General features: G+C 35.2%; 2 protein-coding genes across 2 annotated transcripts in view; both read left to right on the forward strand.

The window, feature by feature from the left end:
* LOC120139783 (villin-3-like) overlaps window positions 1-14,326 on the forward strand; it is an 80,398-nt gene extending 66,072 nt beyond the window's left edge. The window contains exons 3-4 of the mRNA XM_039154920.1: window positions 13,925-13,992; window positions 14,097-14,326. Of these exons, the coding sequence (XP_039010851.1) occupies window positions 13,925-13,992; window positions 14,097-14,142 (114 nt within the window). The 3' untranslated portion in view covers window positions 14,143-14,326. The remainder of the gene's footprint in view (window positions 1-13,924; window positions 13,993-14,096) is intronic.
* An 11-nt stretch (window positions 14,327-14,337) lies between these two features.
* On the forward strand, window positions 14,338-25,738 carry LOC120139773 (villin-2-like). The gene is made up of 10 exons (XM_039154908.1): window positions 14,338-14,355; window positions 14,471-14,648; window positions 14,848-14,941; window positions 23,179-23,338; window positions 23,416-23,566; window positions 23,747-23,847; window positions 23,934-24,092; window positions 25,403-25,471; window positions 25,540-25,609; window positions 25,719-25,738. Exons 1-9 carry the CDS (start codon window positions 14,338-14,340, stop codon window positions 25,552-25,554), a joined length of 945 nt encoding a protein of 314 aa, XP_039010839.1. The 3' UTR covers window positions 25,555-25,609; window positions 25,719-25,738.
* The last annotated feature ends 611 nt before the right edge of the window (window positions 25,739-26,349 follow it).

A 26,349-nucleotide genomic window follows, 5' to 3' on the forward strand; every position in this document is an offset into this window, starting at 1 on the left:
TTGTTATTTCTCCATAGCTGAAATACATCCAAGTTTTTAAAGCTTTCAAAAGCTTCTTCCTTTTTCATTTTTCTTACTTCAAAAACACTGAAAATGGTGCGCTCAAGACCAGCTCCAACCGACACGACCGCTTGGCAAAAGTTTGAGAACGATGAGGCTAAGGCTCGGTTCCAAAACTTCAAGAACCGAAAACTCTTTTTTGAGTTAGGATTTATTTTTACCGAGGAAACCGATGGTGGTTTTGGACCCGATGTTATGGACATCGTGACGCCACTCAAATGGCAGAAGTTTGCCCATCATCCTGGTTCGGTGAACGCCTCATTAGTTAAGGAGTTCTATGCGAACATTTCCAAGCCCAATCAACACTCCATCTTCGTTCGAGGTAAGCAAATCCGTTTTACATCCACTGCTATTAATCGTTATTTTCATTTTCAGGATGTTGTGGATAACCATGCCAAGTTTGAAGAGGAAGCAGATAGCAACACATACGATGGGATCTTGGAGGACCTCTGTTTCGAAAACACTGAGTGGAATGGTCGCCAGACGAGTAGATACTCGGTCAATCGGGAACGTCTTCAGCCACGCGCAAAGCTATGGAATCACTTTCTCAAACATAAACTAATGCCCACTCCCACAACACTACGGTATCACTTTCACGCTTATTGCTTTTACATTCTATAATGGTATCCCGTTCGATCCATGTGGATCGTATCATTATTCAGCAAGTTCACGACTGTTTGGGTAAAAAGGCAAGTGCTTTGGTGTTTCCTAATTTAATTACCGCTTTATGTCGTAAGAAAAAGGTTGAGGAAAATGCTTTTGATGAAATTTTACTTGGATTATCGGGCATCACTAGGGCTAGACTTCCACTGTTGTTGGGAATTGAAAATCCCAAGTCTAATGACCCTGTTCATTAGCAATCTGCAGGTGCTACAGAATCGAATGCCGAGGCAAGGTTACTTGCTCTCGAGGAAGCTGTGACGCAGACTCAAGCTCAACTGCATGCTTTACACGGTGCATCCGTAACTTCTTTGGATATGTGAAGCATAGAGATGCTGTGGTGGAATCATTCTTTCAAGAAATCATTCCCCACGGACAACAGAATTTTCCTGGATTCCCAGACGAAATTCTGCCGGCATTTAATGCCGAGGCATCTCCAGAGCCTGAGCACGATGCACCTGATCCTCCTGCTGATGACCCTACTCCTGATACACACCGGTCTAAGACTCCTGAATATCCGCCCACTGTCCCTGTCGAAGAAACACCCAGCCCCGTCCCAGCACCCAATCCTTCTCATGCACAACGTAGTGGTCGCCGCACCAAGACCACGGCTGGACGCATTGCGCACTATTACTCCAATTCTTCCGAGTCCAGCCCAGCACCTCAAAAGCACCACCATCACGTAAACATTGAGGTACCTCTTTTGCATCCATTTTCATTTAGTTGCATTTCATTGCATAACATATAGTTTATAGATAATTTAGTTCTCTTTACAACATTGAGGACAATGCTTCCCTTAAGTTTGGGGGAGGTATTGTTCTTGGTAGGTCATATGCATGATAGCATTAGCATAATATTATGCCATGGCATCAGTAAATGGTAGGACAGTTAGATAAAATGTTTTGAGGATACCCGATGATGATAATTTTGTTAGGCTAGAATCTGAATGTAAATGACTGTTGAGAATGATAGAACTCACTCTAGGGCTTGATGCTTGGTGAAAAATATTTACATGATTTGTATGTTCTCTATACTTAGAAAATTTAGGAAATTTTTATGAAGGAACTTTAGTTAGTCTTGGCATTGAAATATAGTATGGTGTTTAAAAGAAAATCAAAAACAAACTCCCTTAGAAATGAAACTGTGAATAAATGCTTAAGCATAGCTGTAGAGGGACACTCCTATTTGCTGTGGCATTTCCTGGAACTTTCTTTAATAAATGGAAGCCTCGTGCATATGAGTGAATGAAAGAAGTCACAAGATGACTCTACTTAACAAGCTCGGGGATGGAAGGTATGCTCCCTTTCATCTAGAGTGTGGGAGAATAGGTGTGATGAGCTGACTCCCTTCGTAACAGCATAAAAAAAATCAAAGAAAATGGAGTAAAAATGTGCTTAATGATAAGTAAATGCCTTGACAAAAACTAGGGGACTTGATTAGAAATTGTCTAAATTCGCTAAGTATAGATTGGATACAATCACGCACACACACTACCACAAAGGATTTTGACCTAGGGAAAAGTACTTGAATTCTTGATAAGTCTAGCATGTTGAAGCCTATCGTTTGAGGGTTGAAATTCAATTTTGTCCTGTTGTTTTACTATCGAACTTTGCCATGACATTATACTTTGGTAACTGCTATCCATTGCTTGAGGACAAGCAATAGCTTAAGTTTGGGGGTGTGTTAACTTCCTAAAAATGATACTTTTAAAGCCTTTTTCACTTAAGTTATTGTTTGTTTAAAAGCTCATTTTAGTCATTTTAAGATCATGTAGTTGCATATAGTTGCAATTGTGGTGGTTGTACTATTTTATTTCTCAATGGTGTGTTTGAGGGAAAGGTGCAGTTTGTCTATGGTGTGCAGGGAATAGTAAGAAAAAGGATTCTTTGGGAAGTAATGACGCGGCATCACACGTTGCTAGAGCCGATTGAAATGCCTTGGCATTTTTGGCGCAGAAAAGGACAAAAAGATATTTCTGTATCAGGACAGCTGGCACTGGACAGCTGTCCCTGCACGTGGAGGACTGCTGTAACCGCCTGCCAGAGCTACCAATGGACCATTTGCCACTTGGAGGATAAGATTCATGCACAAAATGTGATTCTAGGGGTATGAGGGGTATTTTGCACCCAACAAACCCATCATTACCCCTAGATATTTTATTTATTATATATGACACCTCATGGGAGAGAGAAGAGGGGAGGGGTGAGCACACGCATAGAGCAGAAAAATCAGATTTTTATTTTCTCTTTTTCCTTTCTTCTTCCTTGGAATATTCCTCCATTGATAAAGCTCCAAGGAGTGGCAAGCTAGGCGCCGAAAGGAGCTAGCGAGCTAGGTGGTTCGTGGTGGCCGAGAGGAGACCTCCGGTGGCATTTCGAAGGCTTCTTCTCACTTCCCTTTTTGCTGCTATTTCTTTATATTATTTTGTGGGTTGTTGGAACGAATTTTCATGACTTTGTGTTTGGATATTTCGAACCCCACCATGAACTAACTTATTTGGTGGTGGTTGGTTGAATGGTTGTTTAAACTTTATTTTTAATGGTATATTTAAGTTTATTTTGGTTCTTTATTTGCTTTGCTTATGAATGCTTCACCATCTAGGCTTGTAAGAGGCATGGAAATGTCCATCTCTTAGATGAAGGTTAGGTATTCAGAAGAATCCTAAACTAAAAATACTTGTAAGTATTCGGAAGAAACGCAAGATAAGATCCTCATAAGCAATGGGTTATGGTATTTTCAAGGGGCTTTGAACAGGCCTAGGAATATTATAACTTAATCCCTTAGATCTCAAGAAGAGACTAGGATAGGATTTTAACGACTAAAAAGGGTGTCTTTATCAATAGGGTAGGCTGTCCAACATCGTTGAGTGAGAGCAGATGCCTTGGCATCCTATTCTGTTAGGTTCTTTTGAACACCTTAGGAAAGCCCTGTCGAGTAAGTAAAGACAAGATAGCTTAAATATACTTAAGAAATAATTTTAGAAACCTTAGACCAATCCTTACCATTCATTTATTGGAAGCTTGTCACGTGAGGATTATTTTCTTCTTATTTTATTTATCTTTTTATTTACTGTTTTTACCATTTCTCATTGCCTCAACATTTCACCATACTCAACATTAAACATCCATCATTGCCACTTCATTTCCATTTGCTACACCATCACACCATCAATCTGCATCCACCAGCATACACATATCCATTGCCGTGACATTTGTATATATCAAGACTAACTATACTTAGATAGAATATTGCATTGCTTTGGTTAGACTTTTGTGATTTCACCCAATCCCTGTGGAGACGATACTCACTCATCATTATATTACTTGAGCGATTGTGTATACTTGCACATTATTTGCGTATATTTTATAGTACTCACAACACGCAACATAAGGTTACTCTTTGTCCTCAAAAGAAAGAAAAAATTAGTGAATTTGTTGGAAAATCCTTAGTGTGGATAGCAAAGGTAGTGGACGTAGACTTTGGTTGAGAAAGTAGAACCACTCTAAATCGCTGTGTAAATATTTTCAATTTTCTACAAAAGCTTCCACCAAAATTTTTATTGCCAATTCACCCCCCTCTTGGCCTATTCCTTCTATCGATTAACTCAACACATGTCCTAAAGAATCACATCTAAAATCCATTAAAGAATCTGTAGATACCTTAACGACACTCATAGTTTAGGACTTTGGTATCCTAGAGACTCTAGCTTTAGCTTGCATGCCTTCTTTGATGCGGATTATGGAGGATGCAAAATAGATAGGAAAAGAACCTTCGGTACTTTCAATTCCTAGGAAATATGCTAATTTCATGGTTTTTAAAGAAACAAAATAGTGTTGCATTATTACCACTGAAGCGGAATACATTTCAGCGGGTAGTTGTTGCGCACAAGTTTTATGGATGAAACAACAACTTTTAGATTATGGAATTGAAGTAGGTACAATACCTATCAAGTGTGACAATACTAGTGTTATTTGTCTCACTAAAAATCCATCCAACACTCTAAAACTAAGCACATTGAAATTAGAAATCATTTCATTAGAGATCATGTCACTAAAGGAGATGTAGTTCTAGAATATGTTGATACTTTGCATCAATTAGCTGATATTTTTACAAAACCTTTAGATAAAGAAAGATTTTGGACACTTAGGAGAGAATTAGGTTTAACTAACCTACCTTGACTTAGCGTTTAAAATAATTTTAGCACTTTTAATTAGTTTTGAAAAATGCTTATAAAAATAATATTCTTTGAATGCATTCTTTGCAAATAGTTAGGGGAGTTTATGATTCTTTAGTGAAAATTAATTATATGTTCAAATAGAATTTAAGGATATATTTGATTGATTGAACATTGTTAAATTTTCGTGATATGAGTTGTCAATACCACTAGAGCTAATTAATTTAGCATTGTAAGTGTTAAAAATCAGATTTTGACATTTTTGTGAACAATGTATGGATACCCCTAAACAGGTATCGATACCCCCTTGCTAAGTATCGATACTCGTTCAACGTGTATCGATACCCTCTTTGAATATGTATCGATACCCCTATAAGGGTACCGATACCCCCATCGGGTATTGGGTTTTAAATCCCTAAAAGCTTCATTTTTATCAAAACCCCTAAAATATAAACACTCCTACCGTTCACTCCTCTTTCGCCCTAAATTCTACACTTTGCTCATCTTCAACGATTCAAGTCGGAATTAGTTCAGTTTTCAACATATAATCCTGCTACAATCATCAAACTAGTGCAAACAACATCAAAATCCGCTCAATCTTCAAATTACAAGGTAATATTTTTCTTCTAAAACCCATATTTTATTAATTTTTGAACTTAGGACTAGTTTAAATTAGTTCTAGGTTGATTTAGATATTGGGAATTGCCTAGATTTAATTCAGAACAAGAACCTACAACTACTTTCATCAAAAACACAAAAATTTTCAAAATCTTTTGAAATTTTTGAAATACAAAAAATTTATTATTTTTTTAAAATTGTTGTTTTTGATTTAATTATGTTGTTTTCATGAAAACTATACTTATTATGATTTTTCAAACATCATTTTTCAAATAGTTTTCCAAATTGGCCATTAGGAATAGTTTTATAGAACCTTGAAATATTCAAGACTCATATTGAGTTTTGGGATTGATAATTGTTGCATAAATATGTTTTAAAATTGCAGGTATCTATCCTATTCTGATTTCTTGAACCATAACTCATTCAAAACGCCCTAGGACATCGTCTAGTCGTTCAAACCAACCTCCATACCCACCTCAAAATCCACCTCCTATTCAACCATAAAATCCTAACCCTGATAACCCCGAGATGACTATCCAAAATTCTTGTTTTAACGAACCTGGACGTCGAGAAAATCTCCACCATAGGTTTGTTTATCTCTTCGAGTCTTATAAAATTCGGGAAGAACGTATCCCTTCTCTTCAAGCAATGATATATATAAACTTTAAATATCTTCCTACCCTACAAACTTGGAAATTTGATAAACTTTTTCAACTCGAACTAGTAGTTTACCAACAACTTGTTCGAATTTTCTATTCCAATGCCATATGCATCCAAGATGAGTCCTACACCTCCATAGTAAGTATTAGGTCTTATCTCCTAGGCCAATACATTTATATTGACTCAGACTACATAGGTAACACATTTGGTTTAGATAATAACGGCTTAGATAATGAAAAAGAACTACTAGGTACTCCTTACAAAGCCAAGTCGAGTGCGAGTGTGTTAGATCACCACGATCGTTTTCTTCATCTAATGATCTCTTGGTGGTTTAGACCATCCGGAGGCAAATACTCCACTCTTAGAGCTTTAAACCTATGGTGGATACATTGTATCCAAAAAAACAAGAAAATAAACCTACCTCAAATTATCTTTGGTGAACTCATTGAAACCGTAAACAACGTCCCTAATAAAAAACTTGTTAAAACTCTAGTTTACGGTTATCTTCAGAGTAACTTGTTTATCAAAGCCAAGCTTAAGGTACGACTTGATGTAACCATCCCTCTTAAAAATGAAATTAACTTGACATCTTTAAAGAAATCGGGATGGAAAAGGGAAAAGAACCAATGGGTTTGATCTACCGAGAAAACACCGAGTGCTAGTTCTTCACGAGTGGCACCAGCACCGACAACTGATGATGATCCAGAACTTCAAGATCTATTTTAAGATATCGACGATCTCATACCCGAGAATGAGGCGTCACAGCAAGAGAGTCAAATGCCTCCATATTTTCAATCTTTTATGGATAATCTTGACATGAGGTTTACCTCCATCGAGTCTCATCTAACTGCTAACAACGAAGCGATGAATCATTTTTTCGATGCTATAGACGTGAGGGTCGATGTGCTTACATGTGATGTGGCCAATATATGGGCACATTTATCTCCTCCTGCTCCACCGATGGATGATTAGACCGTTTCTTACTTTGTTTTCTTAGGTTGAGATAGAACTTATTGTTAAAACACTTTGATGTTTTTGGATATTTTTGATATGGATGTTTGGATGATTGAACTTATATGTTTTTATTGGATTTTGGTTGTTTGAATGGTTTGAATTTAATGTTTATATTGGTTTTATTAGTTTTTGCATCATTTACATTTTAGACATATTATGATCAGTTTCAATTGCACATTATTTATGAATATTGATTTATGAAACAAATGGCTAACCTTTCTCTTGATTGTGATTTTAGCAGCTTAAGCTTTATCTAAATATCAATTGGCTTAAATTTGCAATTCTTATTTAAAATTGTTTTATAGAGTCTTTTTGATTTAACAAAAAGGGGAGAATATAGTAAGGGGGAGTAATTTTCAAAAAATGATTTCAAAAATGATTTTCAATAAGAAAATCTTAAAATTACTAAAATGTTTTATTATATCAAAAAGGGGGAGATTGTTGAAAACATTTTGATGTTTCGATATAACAAATAAAGTGTTAATGAATTTTAAGATTTTATATTGAATTTTAATTAAATTATTCGAATATCAAAAATATTACTCCAAGTTTTTAAATGTCAATTTCAATCCTTACTTAAGTGTAAAATTTTGTTTCATACTTCAAATGTTTTTTGAACCATAATCGAGCCAAAAATAATTTTAAATAAGGAGGTACTGATACCTAAGTCATAGGTACCGATACCCTTATGTTGATTTTGTCTCCAAGAAAAACAGAATGCCAAACGGGTACCGATACCCCCCATAGGTATCGATACCCTTGTGTTAATTTTGGTTGTGAGAAAAATAGAATACCCAATGGGTACCGATACCCCCTAGAGGTACTGATACCCTTAGTTTTAACGGTCAAAATATTTGAATTTTACACTGTAGGTACCGATACCTATTGAGGGTGTACCGATACCCCACGCTCCCAGCAGACTTTTTCAATATGGTTTTCACACTACAACGGCTCTAACATCACCCAAATAATTCCCAACGGCTAGAATAAATCCAAGGTGTATTTAAACAAGTTATGAAGCCATTGATCAACAACAATTGAGAGAGAATCAAAGAGAAATCCTTAAACATCAAGTTTGAGCATGTCAAGCCTATTTTTTCATTCAATATTTTTTTGCTTTCAAGAACACCATTTGTACTCAATTGTATTCATTCTTGAGTGTTCTTTCTTTGTTCTAGAATTGTGCAAACATCTTTCCTTGTGAGGTTTTTCTGTAAGTTTGCAAATTTGTGTATTTCTCTTTGAGCGAGAGTGTTCTCAAGAATTTGGGGTATAATTCTTAAGGGAGTTGTAAGGTTACTCTTTGTCCTCAAAAAAAAGAACAAATTAGTGAATTTTTTGGAAAATCCTTAGTGTGGATAGCTAAGGTAGTGGATGTAGACTTTGGTTGACAAATTCGAACCACTCTAAATCGCTGTGTAAATATTTTCTATTTTCTGCAAAAGCTTCCACCAAAATTTTTATTGTCAATTCACCCCCTCTTAGTTATTTCATTGATCGATTAACTCAACATATATGATTTATATGCTTTTTGCTAGGAAACATGTTACAAGAATTATATGATGTTATATGTTTATATGGTATACTATGGAATACATAAATAATAAGTACAAGATCATATGGTAAAAAGGATTAATGATAATGATAAGAATGTGTTTGATGATATATGTGTAGGTGGATAATTATGGCATGACAGAATATAAGTTGTTGTGTGTGTGAATTGTTTGATTAAGAATGATTAAGAGATATGAATGATAATGAAATGAAGTAATGATGGAAATGATGGGTTAGGTATATGGATATACTTGATTATATGAAATATCATATGATTTTGTATGATATCATTTTATGAAATGTTCATGCATTGTTAGGAGTTAGAGTTTACACTATAAGTTTTTATATCTCACTAAGTCTTCGACTTGGCGTGTGAAACAGTGTGAATGTTTCGAAATCATATCAAACAAGAGTTTAGAAATCATATCTATTTTATGAATTTGAAAGTAGTTGGCATGTAATCAATGTCTGAATTATACGCTCTGATCAGTTTTAAAAACATTTTATTTGTAATAATATGAATTATGAAATTTTATTTAATATAAGTGGAGAATTTTTCATATTTGTATACAAGTATAAGTTTGAAAAGTACATGTGACACTTCGGACACGGATCCGGGTTTGATACGGGTTGAGGGTGTTACATCACGCTATTAAAATTTTTGGAGGGTGAATGATAGCATTATAACCTTTCTGCGTAGATGAGTGTCTAATGAAAATGCATTTTATTGCACGCGAATCTGATTTCCCCCTAAGTTGAGAATGAACATTAACAAATGCAATACACCCCCGAAACAACTAGAATTAGATAATGTGATACCAAGAAGTCAAGAAAAAAATTAAGGAGGATATCAATTGGACTTTGAATGCAATACACATGAGGATTCATGAATAATTCCTTTTTCTTGAAAAAATATGGAAAGGATTTGATTAAAAAAATCTTGTGTATTGTCTAACCTAAATCTTTTAATTTTCACAGCAAATTGAGTATGAATCATATTATAAAAATTAGGAAAGACACTGTTGACATAAAATTTATGTTTGAGGAGATAGATCCATATGACACGAGTACAATCATTTATAAAAGATATTATTAAGCACTAGAATCATTTGGAACAGTAAAAGGACCCCAAATATCACTAAGAAAAAGAGTAAAAGGAACAGAAACTCATTTATTGCTTATTGGAAATAAAACACGTTTGTGTTTGGCCAACTCACAATCAATATAATGAAAATTATCAAGAGCAATACCTTTAAATAGAGGAGGGAACGTGAATTGAAATATCCTAAACGATGGATGACCTAAACAACGATGACAAAGCCAATTTTATTTTGGTTTGTCCTACAGATTTAGATTGAAATGATGTAGATATGGAAACATTACTTGCTGATATATAATATATTTCTTGTTTGTTCCAAGAAGGTGAGGCTATATTTCTAACTAGCAGATCCAATCATCCTCTTCATGTCTATTACTAGAAAAATACAATATGAAAGGGAAAATATTACACTGCAATTCAAATCAGTGGTTAATCTATGAATAGAATAAAGTTGACAGAGATTTGGAATGTAACACCCCCAACCCATATCCAACCCGAATCTGAGTCCGAGGTGTCACATTAGCTTTCCAAAACTCTATTCTTTACAATTCGTAAAATCTTAAATTCATCATTTAAGAAAATGGATATTTTACCTTAATAATTACAATCAAATTGTTTCTTTAAAATGATTAGAGAATATTCAATTCAAAATCTTGTAACTACATGCCAACTAACTCTATAAACAAAATACATATGTTCAATATGTTTCTAATCTAATCCTCGTAAGGAAGATACTGACATGTCTTGCTCATCACTTCTTCCATTCTCGCTTCTCAAACCTACGTGTGAAACATTCACATGCTTAGTCTATGACTTAGTGAGACATGTAAATACACAATATAATTAACCAATGCATGCATGTATCTATATATAGATATTTCATGTAATACCACATCATATTCATATTCATACTTAAATCATCATTAACACGTAATACCATACTATCACACAAAACAGTATAACGTTATATATATTCAAAAATACACCTATGTAGATTCTGTTATTACTATCAATAACTTCACATCACAAAGACACATATACTCTCATTATTATTATCCTCATTCACCTTATCATATGATTTTGAACTTATCATTTATACATGTCACATAACACAAATATAATATCACAAAAGAACACACATATCATCATAACAATTATTGATTCTCTTTAAAGCCCATGCACTCTTTTGAGAACTTAAGGTATGCGAGTATATAGAGGTTGTGCATTATGTTGTCACCACAGCTCGTAAAATTCCTACTAGTTGCGCGTAGAATTTATCCTGTAGGACCACTATGTCCCGAAGGACCACTATAATCTCTCGACTCTTGGCATGCCAACTATACCTATAGCTCTCATAACACATGACATGGGCATTACCTTTTATATCTTTTCACATATTCACATAGGCACATAGTTCACTTTCACATAGCATATTTCCATGTAATTCACATTCACTTATCACATAGTTTTTCACCTTTACTTGTATTCTTTTTACATAACTCATAGTCATGATTCTTATCTTATAATACATGTTCACATATACATATTCTCATTAAATCCCTTCATTCAGTTATAACATTTAACCTAGATTATTACACTAACATGTATTCACATCAATTATTTAGCATACATAGCATATCATGTAACATTCTAGTAGAAACACATATAGCCATATCACTTTCATATATATTTCATCTCATGGAATCACATAACTTATTATCACACATACATAAATTTATATAGTTCACATATAAAGATGCATTTAATCAATTAAACATATGAATTTACTCATATACAATACATTTAGCAACATATCACTACATGTTTATGCTTCAGTACCCCTAATCACATAATAGCGGAATTAGACTCGTCGCAAGTCTTAATTCCCTATACATAACGTACACTTAATATCATGTACTCACCTGGCCTCACTAATCAATAATGATCTCTTATCTTTCCCTTGATCGATCTTACATGCCAAATGTTCTGGAACTTGTTTAGGCTCAGTATCTACATAAACAAAATTTCCAAGATGATTATTATAAGCCTAAACCTTATAATTCGATGGTAATAACTTAAACTAATTTATTGAACTATAATTCACTTTTTCCTTTAGGGGTGTATCGATGCACTATGGGTGCATCGATGCACAAAGTAGCTTCAAAATTTCCATGCATCGATGCATTCTTGTGTGCATCGATGCACACTGAATAATTTCTGGAATTTACCCTTGATGCATCGGTACATATTGAATGTGTACCGATGCACATTAGCCCAAAATTCCAATTTATGCATGAAAATTCACTCTTTCCAGCTTAATTGCTTCTTATATCATCCCCTTTCTTATTCTTAACTTACATACTCATGCTTAAACTCATTTATTCTCATTTATCATATCTTTATCCTCGAAATCATATCTTCCAAATGAAATTCAAGAATCATACCAAATTTTCTATATGTTCTAAATCCAAATATATCACTCCAAATCTCTTAATTCAACTATTGACAAGTCAAATTTAACTTCAAATTCTACTTATCAACTCTTTTCCAAAATTTCATTTAAAAACGTATAATCTTTAATCTCTCTTAACTCCTTCATCTTATGATTTTAAGACAAATTAAGCTTTCCTTAAGCTTAATTATCATCTCAAGAATTAAACCCAACTTCAAATTGAAAGGAAACAATCACTTGACCTAATCTTACCTTATCAATGGAGCCACGGGAAGAAAGGAAGAAGAAAGCCAAACATCTCCAGAGTCTTCTTCTTTTTCTTCTCCTCTCCACGTGTCTACTTCTTTTATAAGGAAAAATACAAATCTTTCTTTGTCAAATGACCATTATACCCCTTATTCCATCAGTTATTTACTGAACAATCCAAAAAATATTTCAAATCTTTCAAAATCAGACTTCAAATTTTCAAAACTTCCATTTTAGTCACTTGCTCTAGTTTTGGGATGTTACATGGAACGTTAAGAACATTTGTTAGGATAAGGTCTTTAGTAAGGTAAATATCCCCTCGGCCAACTACAATAATGGTGGTACCATATGCCGAGGTGATCTTTGAATGGAAACTTCTTGGGGTGTAGTTGAGGAAATATTTTGAGGAATAAGTAATATGGTCATTGGTTCCAATTTCTATTACCCATAGGAGATGAGGTACTTGCTGAGATAGTAGGATAAGCGGAAGAGGAGATACCTTAAAAGGTCAATGGGCAGATGTCTATTGAAGATGGCTTGTTCAAGAAATTTCAAAAAGTTTTTCAGTTTCTCAATTTCCTCAATATTAACCTTAGGAGAAGATTTATTTCCTTTACTGGTCCATGGAGAGCTTACCAGAAGTTTTTGAAGACAATCAGTTACACATTGAGCGGGTTTGTCAATTAGCTTGTCATGAAGTTTCTAAATCTTCTCTCTGGTGTGACGATGCTTTTTACAATATGTACAGAATCGAGAGTAACTGCAGGTCGGGTGAATATTCTGTAAATCACCTATTGTAACAACAACGCTCTCAACATCAAAGGAATGCATGATAGGACTCGTAATCTTGGTTGAACCATATGGGACAGTTGTAATAGCAAAACTGTAAATAACAAATTTATGTGTGAGAGGGTTGGTTATCTCGGCTGAACCAGTAGGGTTTGGCGACATGTTTAATGGGTTAAAAAATTATGATCAGGAACAAAACCTAAGCTGATACTATGTTATAATCTAAGGAAATAACCTGAAGGAGAGGGAAAGAAAAAGGAAGTAATGAAAGAAAAAAATCTAATTATTGAATTTTGGAGATTATAGTAGTTTAAATAAACTAAGTTACAGACTTCTAATACGACTTTATTGTTAAAGATAAAATTTTATTTAGAGATAGATATTACAGAGACTCCTAAGACTTATCATTTCTTATCATAAAAGACTTATCATTTCTTATCATAAAAGACTTCTAAACAAACAAGACTTCTACATGGTTGATTGTAGACGCACACCAATAGTACATGAATTTTTTATATTATTCTGGGCCAAGATAAAATCATTCAAGGTGATTTATTGCTATTTTTATTGTCTCAATCAATTTTACGTTTTATAGTAGAGAACATCTATCAAGGGTGGTTCATATCCATATGATATACCTTTTGGATTGGTAAAAATACAACTCAGGTCTGTTTTTTCTGCATATACTTTTACTCTTCTTAATTTTTCAGGATTTAAATGTGCCTTCAAATGAATTAAGACATCGTTTGAGATTGTTTTGTCACATGCAGGATGAGGCTGGAACGGCTGCTATCAAAACAATTGAGCTGGATGTAGTACTAGGAGGGCGTGTAGTGCAGCACAGGGGACTTCAAGGCCATGAATCTGACAAATTTTTATCATACTTTAAACCTTGCATTATCCCATGAGAAGGTGGTATTGCTTCTGGATTTAAAAATCCAGAAGAAGTAGAGTTTGAAAAATGGATATATGTCTACAAAGGAAAGAGAGTTGTCAGATTGAAGCATATATATGATGTTCATTGCATATGTTTGATGAGTATGGATAGAAAGAAACAAGGAATAAAAAGTTCCTTGAAATAATTGTATAGTATTTGTGAGACTATTGAGATCAAGTGAATACCATTTTGTATTATGCTCTTCAGGTTCCTTTTGCTCGATCTTCACTGAATCATGATGATGTATTTATCCTAGACACTCATAACAAGATTTATCAGTTCAATGGGGCAAACTCTAATATTCAGGAAAGGGCAAAGGCATTAGAGATTATTCAGTTCTTTAAGGAAAAGTATCATGATGCAATGTGTGATGTTGCAATTGTTGGTAAGGGTTCATGCATTTACATTATCAAAGATGTTGTTTTCCCACATTCCCACTAACCTATGAGTACTGATTGAATTGCGTGAAAAGTTTATTTATTTTACTCTGAGGCTGGTACATTTTGAATCTTTACTTATATATACATTAATGTAATCACCCTACATATGACGAAAAATTGGACACTGAGTTTAACTCAGGTGAGTTTTGGTTCTATTTGGTGGTTTTGTTCCAATAGGAAAGAAAGTTCAGAGTAAAGATGATGTTATTCCCAAGACTACTCCTGCTAAACTTTATAGGTATATTTATGTTTCTTTTATACTAGTGGAAAATTGAAGATTAAGGTGCCTTATTTATTTTTTATTTTTTTGAAGATTAAGGTTTATTTATTTTACTAGTCATTGTACATAAGTATCTCGTCGGATATTGGAAGGAGGAAAAGAGTGCATAAGAATTTTATTCCATAAAGAGATTATACCTCATACAATACAGACTATTACAAAACACCACCCACCATCTTACTCACATCCCACCCTACAAAGACTGACCCAAACAAAAGATTCCTAAACCATTACCCTATACCCGACTTAGCCAAAGCGTCATCTCCCCATTTACAACCCTTTTAATTGATCTTACAGTAACCCTATATTCCATTACAACACTAAAAATTTCCTTGACCAGCTGTGAGAACACATTAGGACAAGCTTCAGGAGACTTAATCCATTTGACTGCAACTTCTAAATCCGTCTCTATAATAAGCGACCCTTACCACACCATTTTGATTCCACAAACAAAGCTAAACCACTTTGAATAGCCCTCAATTCAGCTTGTATAGGAGGACCAGGACCTGAAGGACTCGAAAAAGTTCCCAGAATCTTTCTCTCATCATTTCTCAATATACAACCAATACCACTTTTGTTCCAATCACTTGTCACGCCCATCCACATTCAATTTGAAGAAACTCGAGGGAGGGGGAATCCATGAGACCTTCAACAGTTTACTCTTCATGGATGGATTGCTTGCATCTGCCAATTTCGGATCACCAACAAGACAATCCAGAAAAACTGGAAAATTAGGGAATTTCACTGAAAACCATAATCATTCCATATCTCGAAATAAAAAACAATTATTTTTTATCAATACCTTCGTTCTCGAAAACCACTTGGTTTCGACACTTCCATATTGACCACAAGATAGCTCCTGGAATAAAGTTCCAAATAGAAGACTTTGGAACTAGACATCCCCAAGATAATAAAAAACATTAGGAATCATAGAAAGAGCCGTAGATAGATTCCATAAGCTTAAAAACTTCCCCCATAAGCCCCACACAATCAAACACAAAAAGAACAAGTGAATAACCATCTCTTGGTACATGCCACAAAGAGGGCATAATAAGTTCTCTATTCCAATAACCCTTCTCTTTATTAATTCAGGTTTAACTACAAATTTTTTATGCACAACCTGCCACATGAACGTTTCCACTCTTGGTGTCCTTAAAAGAACCCCCTTTTATTAATTTAATACATGATTTCACCGAGTAAACCCCCTCCCCATTACCCATCCACACGCAATGATCATCCTTATCATCCCTAATCTTAACACTATTTAATAACGACAACAACTCCATCCACTGCTCTAATTCCCAGTCCAATAATTCCTTCACAACTGTATATCCCAACACCATACCCCAACATTAAAGAAACCAAATTCGGCTATTTTTCTTTCTTTATTAATGGATAAAGAAAACAACATCGAAAATAACACTCTAAAAGGAAAATTGCTAACCCACCTCTCAAACCAAAACGATACATTCATCCCCCTACCGACTCTCAAATGACAAGAATTCCAAAAATATTGGCCAAATTAGTCATTCACTCAACAGTTGTTCACAATTCCCCTCCACAACCAAGAAGACTTATATGATACCACATTATCCATTAATAATGCTATATTATCATAACTGCACTTGCAACATACCATAATCTTCCACCAAGACTCTTTTTTGTAGTAAACTTCCATGCCCACTTCCCCAAAAGAGCTCTGTTCAAAAGGTTTAAATCTATGAGCCCGAACCCCTTTGATCTTTAGGTCTGCACAACGTCTGCCAATGCACCCAATGGATATGATTTTTCTGTGAAGAATCCCCCCATAAGAAATTTTCCAAAATCAAATTCATCTTTCTTAGAACCTTATTCGACATTCTATGCATCGACAAAAAATAAATTGGCAAACCGCTTAAAACCGATTTCACCAATATTGTTCTCCCAGTAAGAGAAAGTGTATTTACTTTCCAACCCGTCTACTTCTGGTAACATCTATGGATTATTGGTTCCCACATAGAAACTGAATTCTTAGTCAAACCCAGGGGAAGGCCAAGATAATCAGTTGGAAAGGTTTCATCTGAACATCCGATCGTATCTGCCCACACTCTGAGGCATGATTCATCAACATTAATGCCGAAAATTCTGCTCTTTGACAAATTAAGTTGTAACCCATAACACAACCAAAAAATAGTCAAAACTCTCATTATGTTCTTCAGTTGCCCTTCCGAAGCACGACAAAAAATTAGTAAATCATCAGCGAACTGCAAATGGGAAAATGGGAACACCATATTAGGACTGTCGATCTAAAACCCACTGAAAATACCCAACTTAACCGCCTTAGCCAACATCAAGCTTAGCATCTCACCCACTAAATTAAAAAAACGGCGACAATGAACATCTTGAACGTAACCCTCTAGACATCTTGAATTTCTCAGTTAGAGAGTCTTTAACCAATACATAAATCAAAGCTAATGATACACAGCTTGAAATCTAGGAATGCCATCATTGCCCAAACCCCATATAGTCCATAATCTTTTGCAAGATTAACCAACCTATTGAATCGTAAGCAATTCTGAAATCAACTTTAAACGCCACCCCTTTCTAACATTTTTCCTCTAAAAATCGATCCCCTCATTCTCTAGAAAGGAGTAATCTAGAATCTGCCTCCCATACACAAAGGCAAATTGTGCAGGACCTATAAGAGGATCTATACAAGTCCTCAATCTTCTTAAAAGAACATTCGACAAAATTTTATACAGGCCACCCATCAGACTAATCGATCGGTAATCTTCCAAGCTCTTCGGATTCATTCTCTTGGGAATCAGTGATATAAACGAATGATTCACACTTCTTTCCCACCTCTTTCCTGAATAAAAATCCAGGAAAAAAACTTTAAGATGTCATCCTTCAGAACTGGCCAGAATTTCTTAAAAAAACCCATGTTTAGCCATCCAGTCCTGGCGCCTTGTTGCTATTCGAGGATGCAATTGCTTCCTAAATTTCCTCCTCAGCAAAAGGTCTTTCCATCATCATACTTTTCTCATCCTATAATCTGGAAAACTAGAGGTCCATTTTATCGACTTCCACATTTGGCTTCATATTACAGGTCTCTTTGAAAAAATTAAAAAACACTACCTTTAATCTGATTTAGGTCCGAGGTCCACTTGCCACTGACTTTAAGGACCTTTAAAATGTTTACTCTACCTCTATTCAACACACACTGGTGAAAATATATGCAATTTATATCCCCATTTGTGATCCACTTCTGTCGTGACTTTTGGAACCAAATTAATTCATCTTTCTTGTATAGCTCCTATAATTCCTTCTTTGCGTTCACTATTGCCTCCCATGATACTGGCTTTGAACCCTATAATATACCTTCCTCCATATCCGAAATAGATTTCTCTAACTCTGAAATTCTTCCGGAATCAAGAGATGTTTATTATTCGACCAACTTCTAATAATTCTCTTAGATTCATTCAGCATATTTGCAACTCCTTTCTCCTCTTATCTTTTTTCATATCATTCAAAGATGACTCCATCATTTCTTGAAATCCTTATTCCTCCATCATGTAATTGAAAAGCTTGAACAGTTTCAGACCCTAATTCACCTCCTTCTTTTCTAGTATTTCATTATGATCTAATAGCGATTTTGGAATAAGAATCTGGACCATGTCTGGATAAAAGCTCAAGAATCTGGAATTTACTAGGAATCGATCGAGTCTGACAACGTGGGTGAATCTCTATTGTTTCACCACGTAGAGTTCCCTCCATATAAGGGAAGATCTGTTAGTTTAGCCTTAAGAACAAAATCCCCTAGTAATCTCATAGAGTGCACGTTCTGTGTTTTCCCTTGCTTCTCCCCTAAGTACAAATAAGAGTTGAAATCCCCCCACATATAGAGCAATCCATCTGTACTAAGAAGCTAAGAAGTTCTTAAAAACACTTTCCTTTTCTAATTCAACAGTAGAGCATATACATTTATAAAACAACAAACCTCTTCATACTACTTAACTTGGCCCTTCACTGTAGTGAACCTCCCTAAAATAAATTGTTGCTCTCTCTTAAATCAATTCTCATCCCAAAGATTAACTAGACCTCCTACTACCCTATCAGAAGGGGATGAACATGAACTTTTTACTTTTCTTCAACCCAACTTTCTTAATAGAGCCTGATCTACAAATTCCAATTTTGTCTCCTGTAGGAACACAAAAACTGGCTTTTTCCTTAAAATCATACTCCTCACTGCTCTTATCTTCTCTTTTCACCCAATCCTCTGATATCCAAGACACACACAAAAAATTTGAAATTAAATTGTTTCAAAAAACCTGATATAATAGCTGGGAGATCAATTCCTAACTTCTATTACCTTATTTTTCCCAAAAATGTTCCAATTTTCTTACAAACTATCTTTTCCCACCCCGAAAAGTTATACCTAACAATTTTCTTACCTCCCAAGTGTCATTGACTTCCTCATCAACTTCTTGAATTCGTAACGACTTGTCACCTGCCTCCGAACTACATCTATCCCTTTTGCCTCCAGATCTACGGTAAACTTTCTTGAACCTCTTTTCCTTAATACTACAATTTACTTTACTTCTTATCAAAACATTACACTCGGAAATGATGTAAAGCTACTTATTCTAAAACTTGTCTGCAGAAATTGATTCTCTCCTTTTTTTTGACCCACAACCCTTCCCATTCAAACCACTCCTTTCTTTTACACTACCTTCTCCACCTCCTATAGGTAAGATCTCTTTCTCCCCAAATACACCCGAGTCACCCCCTCAACAACCGTTGGGATTTGGGCTTGATTTCCAGACTCATTTCTAAATTCACCTTGAGTTATTTTAAAGGACGACCCTAAAGGGTAGATTTTAAGGATAGGCGAATTGGGCTCACTCATTACGTCTATTTGGGCATGTTCATTAATTGATAAACTCACACTTCTTTTTAACCCCAGCCTCGCATAATCCCCTATTAATCCCCTATTAATCCCCTGATCTGCTCAAGACAATATGTCCCTGCTTCATTAATGTTCTCATTTTCCTTACCCAACATTAATGATTGCTTTCTCAACTTCTCCCCTGAACTACCATTCATCCTTCATCCTGCAAGCCACGATACTACCCTAGTTCTAGATTCATAATTCAACTATTTGTATTCCTCCTCCATTACCGCCAACCTCCTTCAAACTTGTTCCTTCTCCGACGAATCCTCTATCCACTGATCCTCTGGCACCATGTCTGAATCATTTTCCCTAAGATAACTTAGCTTCTGGAATACTGAACCCAATCTATTTTTGACTTTAAAAGTTCTACCATATGGCCCTATCGTGATCGTCTTATGAACATCGAATGGGCTTTCCACTCTAACCATCAACCTTGCTACAGACATGTCTCCTCAATTCCTTGTTGACTCCAATATACAAACTAGTTATCCCCATCTTTTAGCTAGTTTCTGTAAGAAAGACTCCTGTCAACATTTCAACAGAATACCATACAATTTAACCAGACATAACGCCTTTGGAATTTCGTTTTCATCCAGAAGAGGTTCCACCCAATCGAACCAGAATGATAATTCCTTTTTCTTGCTATTACATGTCTCAACTAATTCTTCAATCGCCTGAAAAGTGACAATACATGAGTTCCATGCATAACCCCAGCTTACTAGCTTCACATCAATACCATCACTGAATAAAGCCTTCTGAACCAGCTCCAACTTAATGAAAGCTTTAATGACCCCCGTCAATGAGTGCTTCATCCAATCCGTCTCTTTCGACGGAATATACATCTGCCATACATTCCTCTTTCTTATTCCCTCTGTTGAAGTTCCTCTCTTTTTTCCACCAGCTCGTGATTTCCCCCCAGACTCTTACTCTGTACCAAAACTTCTTTGTTTTACCTATCATCTCTTATACTTCTTATTTTCACATTACGGATCCTGTTTTTCACCATTTCATTTCCCTCTGACTGTTTCTTACCAGGCTGATTTAAACCTTTTGTGGAAGTACCTCTCCGAGGTTTCTGGTATTTCACCACCCCCACTGAAACTTTCATCTCGTCGATCAACGAACCGTTAACTTTCGCAATAGAATTAATCAGACTCTTCTCATTGGTAAACTGAACAAAAGCAAAAGTATAAACTTTGTATTTTGGTTTCTCCAAAACTCTTAGGATGAAGATTCAGATAACCGACCCATGATACTGAAAGAGCTCCCTTAACACACTCTTTGACACTCTCCGACTCAGATTTTCCACAAACGCCGTCCATACCTCACCGGACGAAACGTGACTTTTTTTATTCTCTATTGCTCTCTCCCATTTATCTCTCCTAATATTAAGGTGCCTTCAAAATTTTTATAGAATTAGATGCAAAAACTATGCATATTATTTTTATGTTGGTAATTGTAATTTAGTTTCTTAGTGATTTCAACCAGATTATTAAACCATAATAGAAAGTTAAGCAACTGTTCATGGATATGCAAGAGTAGAATCGGACTCATAACTTTTTTTCTCCTTGTAGCAAGCACACATTAAAAGCTTTTTTATTTACTTAAATCCTTAAGCTTTCTCATATTTCTGCAACTTATTATTCACATATTTAGTTCGGTCATGGTGGACATGATTCTTGGCAATGCTGACGACAAATTGGTTGTCACTTTGTAGTTCAAACTGTCCATTAAAGTTGAATTCCAATTCTGACAACGATCTTTGTATCCATTTTCCTTCCTAAATTCCTAATGCTAGTGCTCAAAATTCTTCTTCAATATTGCTCTTGACACCACATTTTGTTTTTTGCTTCTCCACGTAACCTTCCCCAAACAAATGAGCAATAACCATTCGTGGATCTTCTGTTGGTTGACTCTCTCAAAAAAAAATTCTGGCGGTTCTCATTTTTCCTCTAAATTATTTTGTATCCTGGTGTCATCTTGAGATATCTTAAAATCATGTTGAGCGCTTCAATGTGCTCTTCTCTAGGGTGATTCATATGTTGGTTCATGATACTTACTAAAAAGTAATGTTTGGTTGGTTTATCTCATTGATCTTTGTTTACTAGAATTCCCATGTCATATTTCCTTAATTTTAAGTTCGGATCCATAGGAGTCTTGGCTGGCTTGCATCCCAACATACCAGTCTCGGTGAGTAAATCCATTATGTACTTTCTTTGAGAGATAATGATTCTGGTTTTTGATCTAGCTACCTCCATTCCCAGAAAATATTTGAGTGAACCAAAGTCTTTAGTTTCAAATTCAACAACCGAAAGACCCTTTAACTTATTGATTTCTTTAGTGATATCACCAGTTATGATCAGACTGACACTATATCCATTTTTAATCAATGCTTTGGTAAATCTGTCAAACCAAGAACTTGGTGATTGCTTCAAGCCATACAAAGATTTCTTCAATTTTCACCCTTATGGTTGCTTGACTTCTCCAGTTAAATGGCCCACCTTGCGGTGCCCATCAATTGTTAACTACATGGACTATGACAATTCAAGGTAATTCTCGCAATCCATCTTCTTAGATGTCAGTTGAAAAGAGAGGTGAGACGCTTCGGTAGTTGTTCTGATGGCAAATCTTTTACCTCAGTTTGGTTGCTGGATATCTTATATCCAGTGAAGACTATTTTAACCACGGTGTTATTGGAGATTTAACCTAGCTCAGATGCCATGAAAGTTTTAAGAGACTATATTCAATAAATTGTTCTTTATTTTATTAGGTAAAGAACTGAGTTTAAATAGGAAAAAAGAAACCTCACAACATAACTGGGAGAATAGTTCCCTTATTCTAGTAAACTACTAAGAGATAAAAAGTCTTCCTAACAAATCTCAATTGATTCTTCTAAGATTATCTATCTAAATAACTTAAAAATTATCCCAAAATATAAGAGAGTTCTGCAAATATTTCAACAAATAATATTTAGAGTGGACCTTAGAAAGCTTTCCTGTGGATAGACAATTTCTTCGGAGAGAATACATTCACTTATTAAGCTTAGAGCTCACCTCTAAAGCTTTAAAACTACTTTTATGGTCACCATTATTTTATTTCACATGGGTGAACCTAACTATATTTTGTTAGACGCTCGTTTTAAGGTAAAACATCCATTTAGGGGCAATTTAAATAGGCAGTCCTGATTGAAAACTATTTTTAGTCTTGTTTTTAGAGGTACGTGTCTTATCGATTGCTAATTTGGAATCACTAGTTCCTGTAGCATAATTGATGGTGAAGTGAAGACTTTAGATGGGGAATTATCGAAAGGCCTCTTGGAAAACAACAAATGTTATCTACTAGACTGTGGTGTTGAGGTTTTTGTTTGGGTTGGACGGGTGACCCAGGTAGAGGACAGAAAAGCTGCCAGTCAAGTTGCCGAGGTAGAGCTTGAGGCATGTTTTGATTTATTCATGTGTTTTAAGAACATGAATTCTTATTCTCAACCTTTTATCTCCAGGACTTTGTTGGCGGCCAGCAAAGACCAAAAACAACACGCATTACCCGTGTCATCCAAGGGTATGAAAATAATTCATTCAAGTTCAAATTTGATTCTTGGCCGGCAGGATCCACAACTGTTGGTGCTGATGAGGGAAGAGGAAAAGTTGCTGGTAGGGATCACTTACTAAGTTGCGAATCACACTATTATTTTTTGTGGTTGATATTGTTGAATGGTGCTTTTCTACATCTAGCTTTGCTGAAGCAACAAGGAGTGGATCACTTACTAAGTTGCGAATCACACTATTATTTTTTGTGGTTGATATTGTTGAATGGTGCTTTTCTACATCTAGCTTTGCTGAAGCAACAAGGAGTCGGTGTCGAGGGGATGAGCAAAAGTACTCTCGTAGATGAAGAAGTTCCTCCTTTGATTGAAGGCGGTGGAAAGATGGAGGTCGAGTTAATAGTCTGCTTGGCTGTTTCTATTTGGCTTAAAATTCGCAATCTCTTAACTTGGACACGGTGTTGCTTGATTTTCAGGTATGGTGCATCAATGGAAGTGCCATGGCACCATTGCCAAAAGAGGATGCTGGTAAATTCTATAATGGAGACTGCTACATTGTGCTTTATAACTACCACTCGGGTGAGAGGAAAGAAGATTACTTTCTATGCTGTTGGATTGGAAAGGATAGCATTGATGTAATTAACATTCTTCTTAGATGTAATATAATAACGTGCACAATATGGTCTTTCCCTTTTAGTCATTCACCTTCAGCTCTTTGTTCTTGATAGAACTTACATCCACATAGCAATGTGAACCAGTTGAGTTTGATGTTAAAAAGAGTGCTTCCAAGATGAGCTGCTTGTCATTAATAAAATAATGTGGATACGCCTCCCGAATTACATGCACATTGCAAAGTTGAATCACCACCTAATTTGGATTCTTAAGTTGCCAATTCATATTCCAAAAAAAAAAATTGCCAATTCATTTATCATTAGTTTTTGCCACTTTTCAAGCTTGAAGCACTTCCAATTGAACCATTGTTGGCAGGGTAGAACCTTTTTTTTTCCTTTAGTTAATGGCAAGGATGGTAGAACTCTGGATGCACCTATATTGGTTTTTTTAATTAGATATCAAGCTATCAAAATGGTCAATTCACACATATGATAACAGATCTGTGGCACTGCAGTTTAAGTAATTGATAATTGAGGTCAAATAGTATTTGGTAATCATCTGAAAACATGTAAAATTTTGGAAACTTTTGCTAATTCAGATTGCAACAATTGCGACTGGAAACATATCTATATTTAGGGATTTCTAATCTGGATGCTTCTGCAATGGGTATAAATGCTAGGGAGAAGTTTGCACAAAGTAGAGCTATTAGGCTGGGAATTAAGATTACTTGACAAATTAAAACTGAAGTATAAGTAAGTATCATTATCTTGACCCATTCTGGAATCTGACAAAATTACCACAGCGCCCATGTATCCTGATCATAAAAGCGTAAAGGAAAATGAAAACCTAAAATCTCTGCTATGCAGTTGAAGAAGAAGAAGAAGGAACTTCATAGCTACAATATATTTTTCCATTGATGATGTTGCTTTAACCATCACATGAGTCTCTGCTTGTGACACCTAGTGCCCCTCCGTTTTTGTTTCTTAAATATTACTTTTACATGGTCAATTTCTTTGCAACAAGTTCCACTTTTATTCTGGTTGATTTTGATAAATTTAGCAAATTCTTTATACTTTGTTTTACTTCAAATGGTGAATTGTTTTTGAGCTCATTTGAAGCTGACAATATCTACCTCTTTTGGCATGTTTTCTGCATCGGATCTGAATCCCCCCCTTTTCTTTACTTCTCTTATTTATAGCTTCTATTTCTCATGTATTTTGTATAGAAGAAAGAGATGCTTATGCAGTTACATGTGAAATTGATGGACCATTATTCTGGTGATGGTTGTTCCTGCTACATTATTTTCTAAAAGTACATATATATTTTTAATCAGGAGGACCAAAAGATGGCTGCTCGGTTCGCTAATACAATGTATAACTCGCTTAAGGGGAGACCTATTCAGGTATCATATTACCATTGGCTGAATACCATGGTTCTAATGCTTTTGTTGCTAATATATGCTTCTTGCAGGGTTCAAATGTTTGAAGGTAAAGAGCCACCACAGTTCATTGCACTTTTCCAACCTATGGTGGTTCTTAAGGTATTCAATTTGATCTCACAATTTTAGAATCTCATTTCCAACTGCTTGAGAGTCTTTGGTTTAGAATTGTGGGGTATTGACTAATTTCCTATGATTGATTCCTATCTAGGGTGGTCTAAGCACTGGTTACAAAAAGAGAATAGCAGACAAAGGCTTGACAGATGAAACCTATACCGCAGATTGTGTTGGCTCTATTTCAGATTTCAGGAACTGCCGTGCACAATAATAAAGCATTGCAAGTTAACGCGGTATGTATTAGTTATTTTGTAACTTTTACCTTTTAAGTTATGTTTGGTGGGTCTAGAATTTCCAGTGCATGAATATTTTTTCCGTTTAAACTTATACAAATGACTACTTCAATTTATTTATTTTTGCATGTAACATTGTAAACCCTAATATTTCCTGTTGACACTATTAAGTGTAGAATCTTGTTTGATTCAACACGTGATTCTATTTGCACTAAGAAGTTGATAGTCGAACCTCTTTTTTATTTTGAGGAATTTGATTAAAAGTTCATCCAGTAAACAGGCAAACAATTGCATGCTTCTATCTTCTTTTCCCAATGAGGAATTGTTTATCTGTACCAGCATTAACAACATTTTCTTTCTCAAATAATCTGAGATAGTCTTTCTTTCTTTCTTTCTTTCTTTCTTACTTTCTTTCTTTCTTTTTTTCTGGAAGTCGTAAGACTAATCTCTTCCTATCACACTTCCAAAAGCATTATTGGATTCTATTGGAGA

This window comes from Hibiscus syriacus, unplaced genomic scaffold, assembly GCF_006381635.1.
Source record: "Hibiscus syriacus cultivar Baekdansim isolate YM2019G1 unplaced genomic scaffold, ASM638163v2 tig00110773_pilon, whole genome shotgun sequence".
NCBI classification, from domain to species: Eukaryota; Viridiplantae; Streptophyta; class Magnoliopsida; order Malvales; family Malvaceae; genus Hibiscus; species Hibiscus syriacus.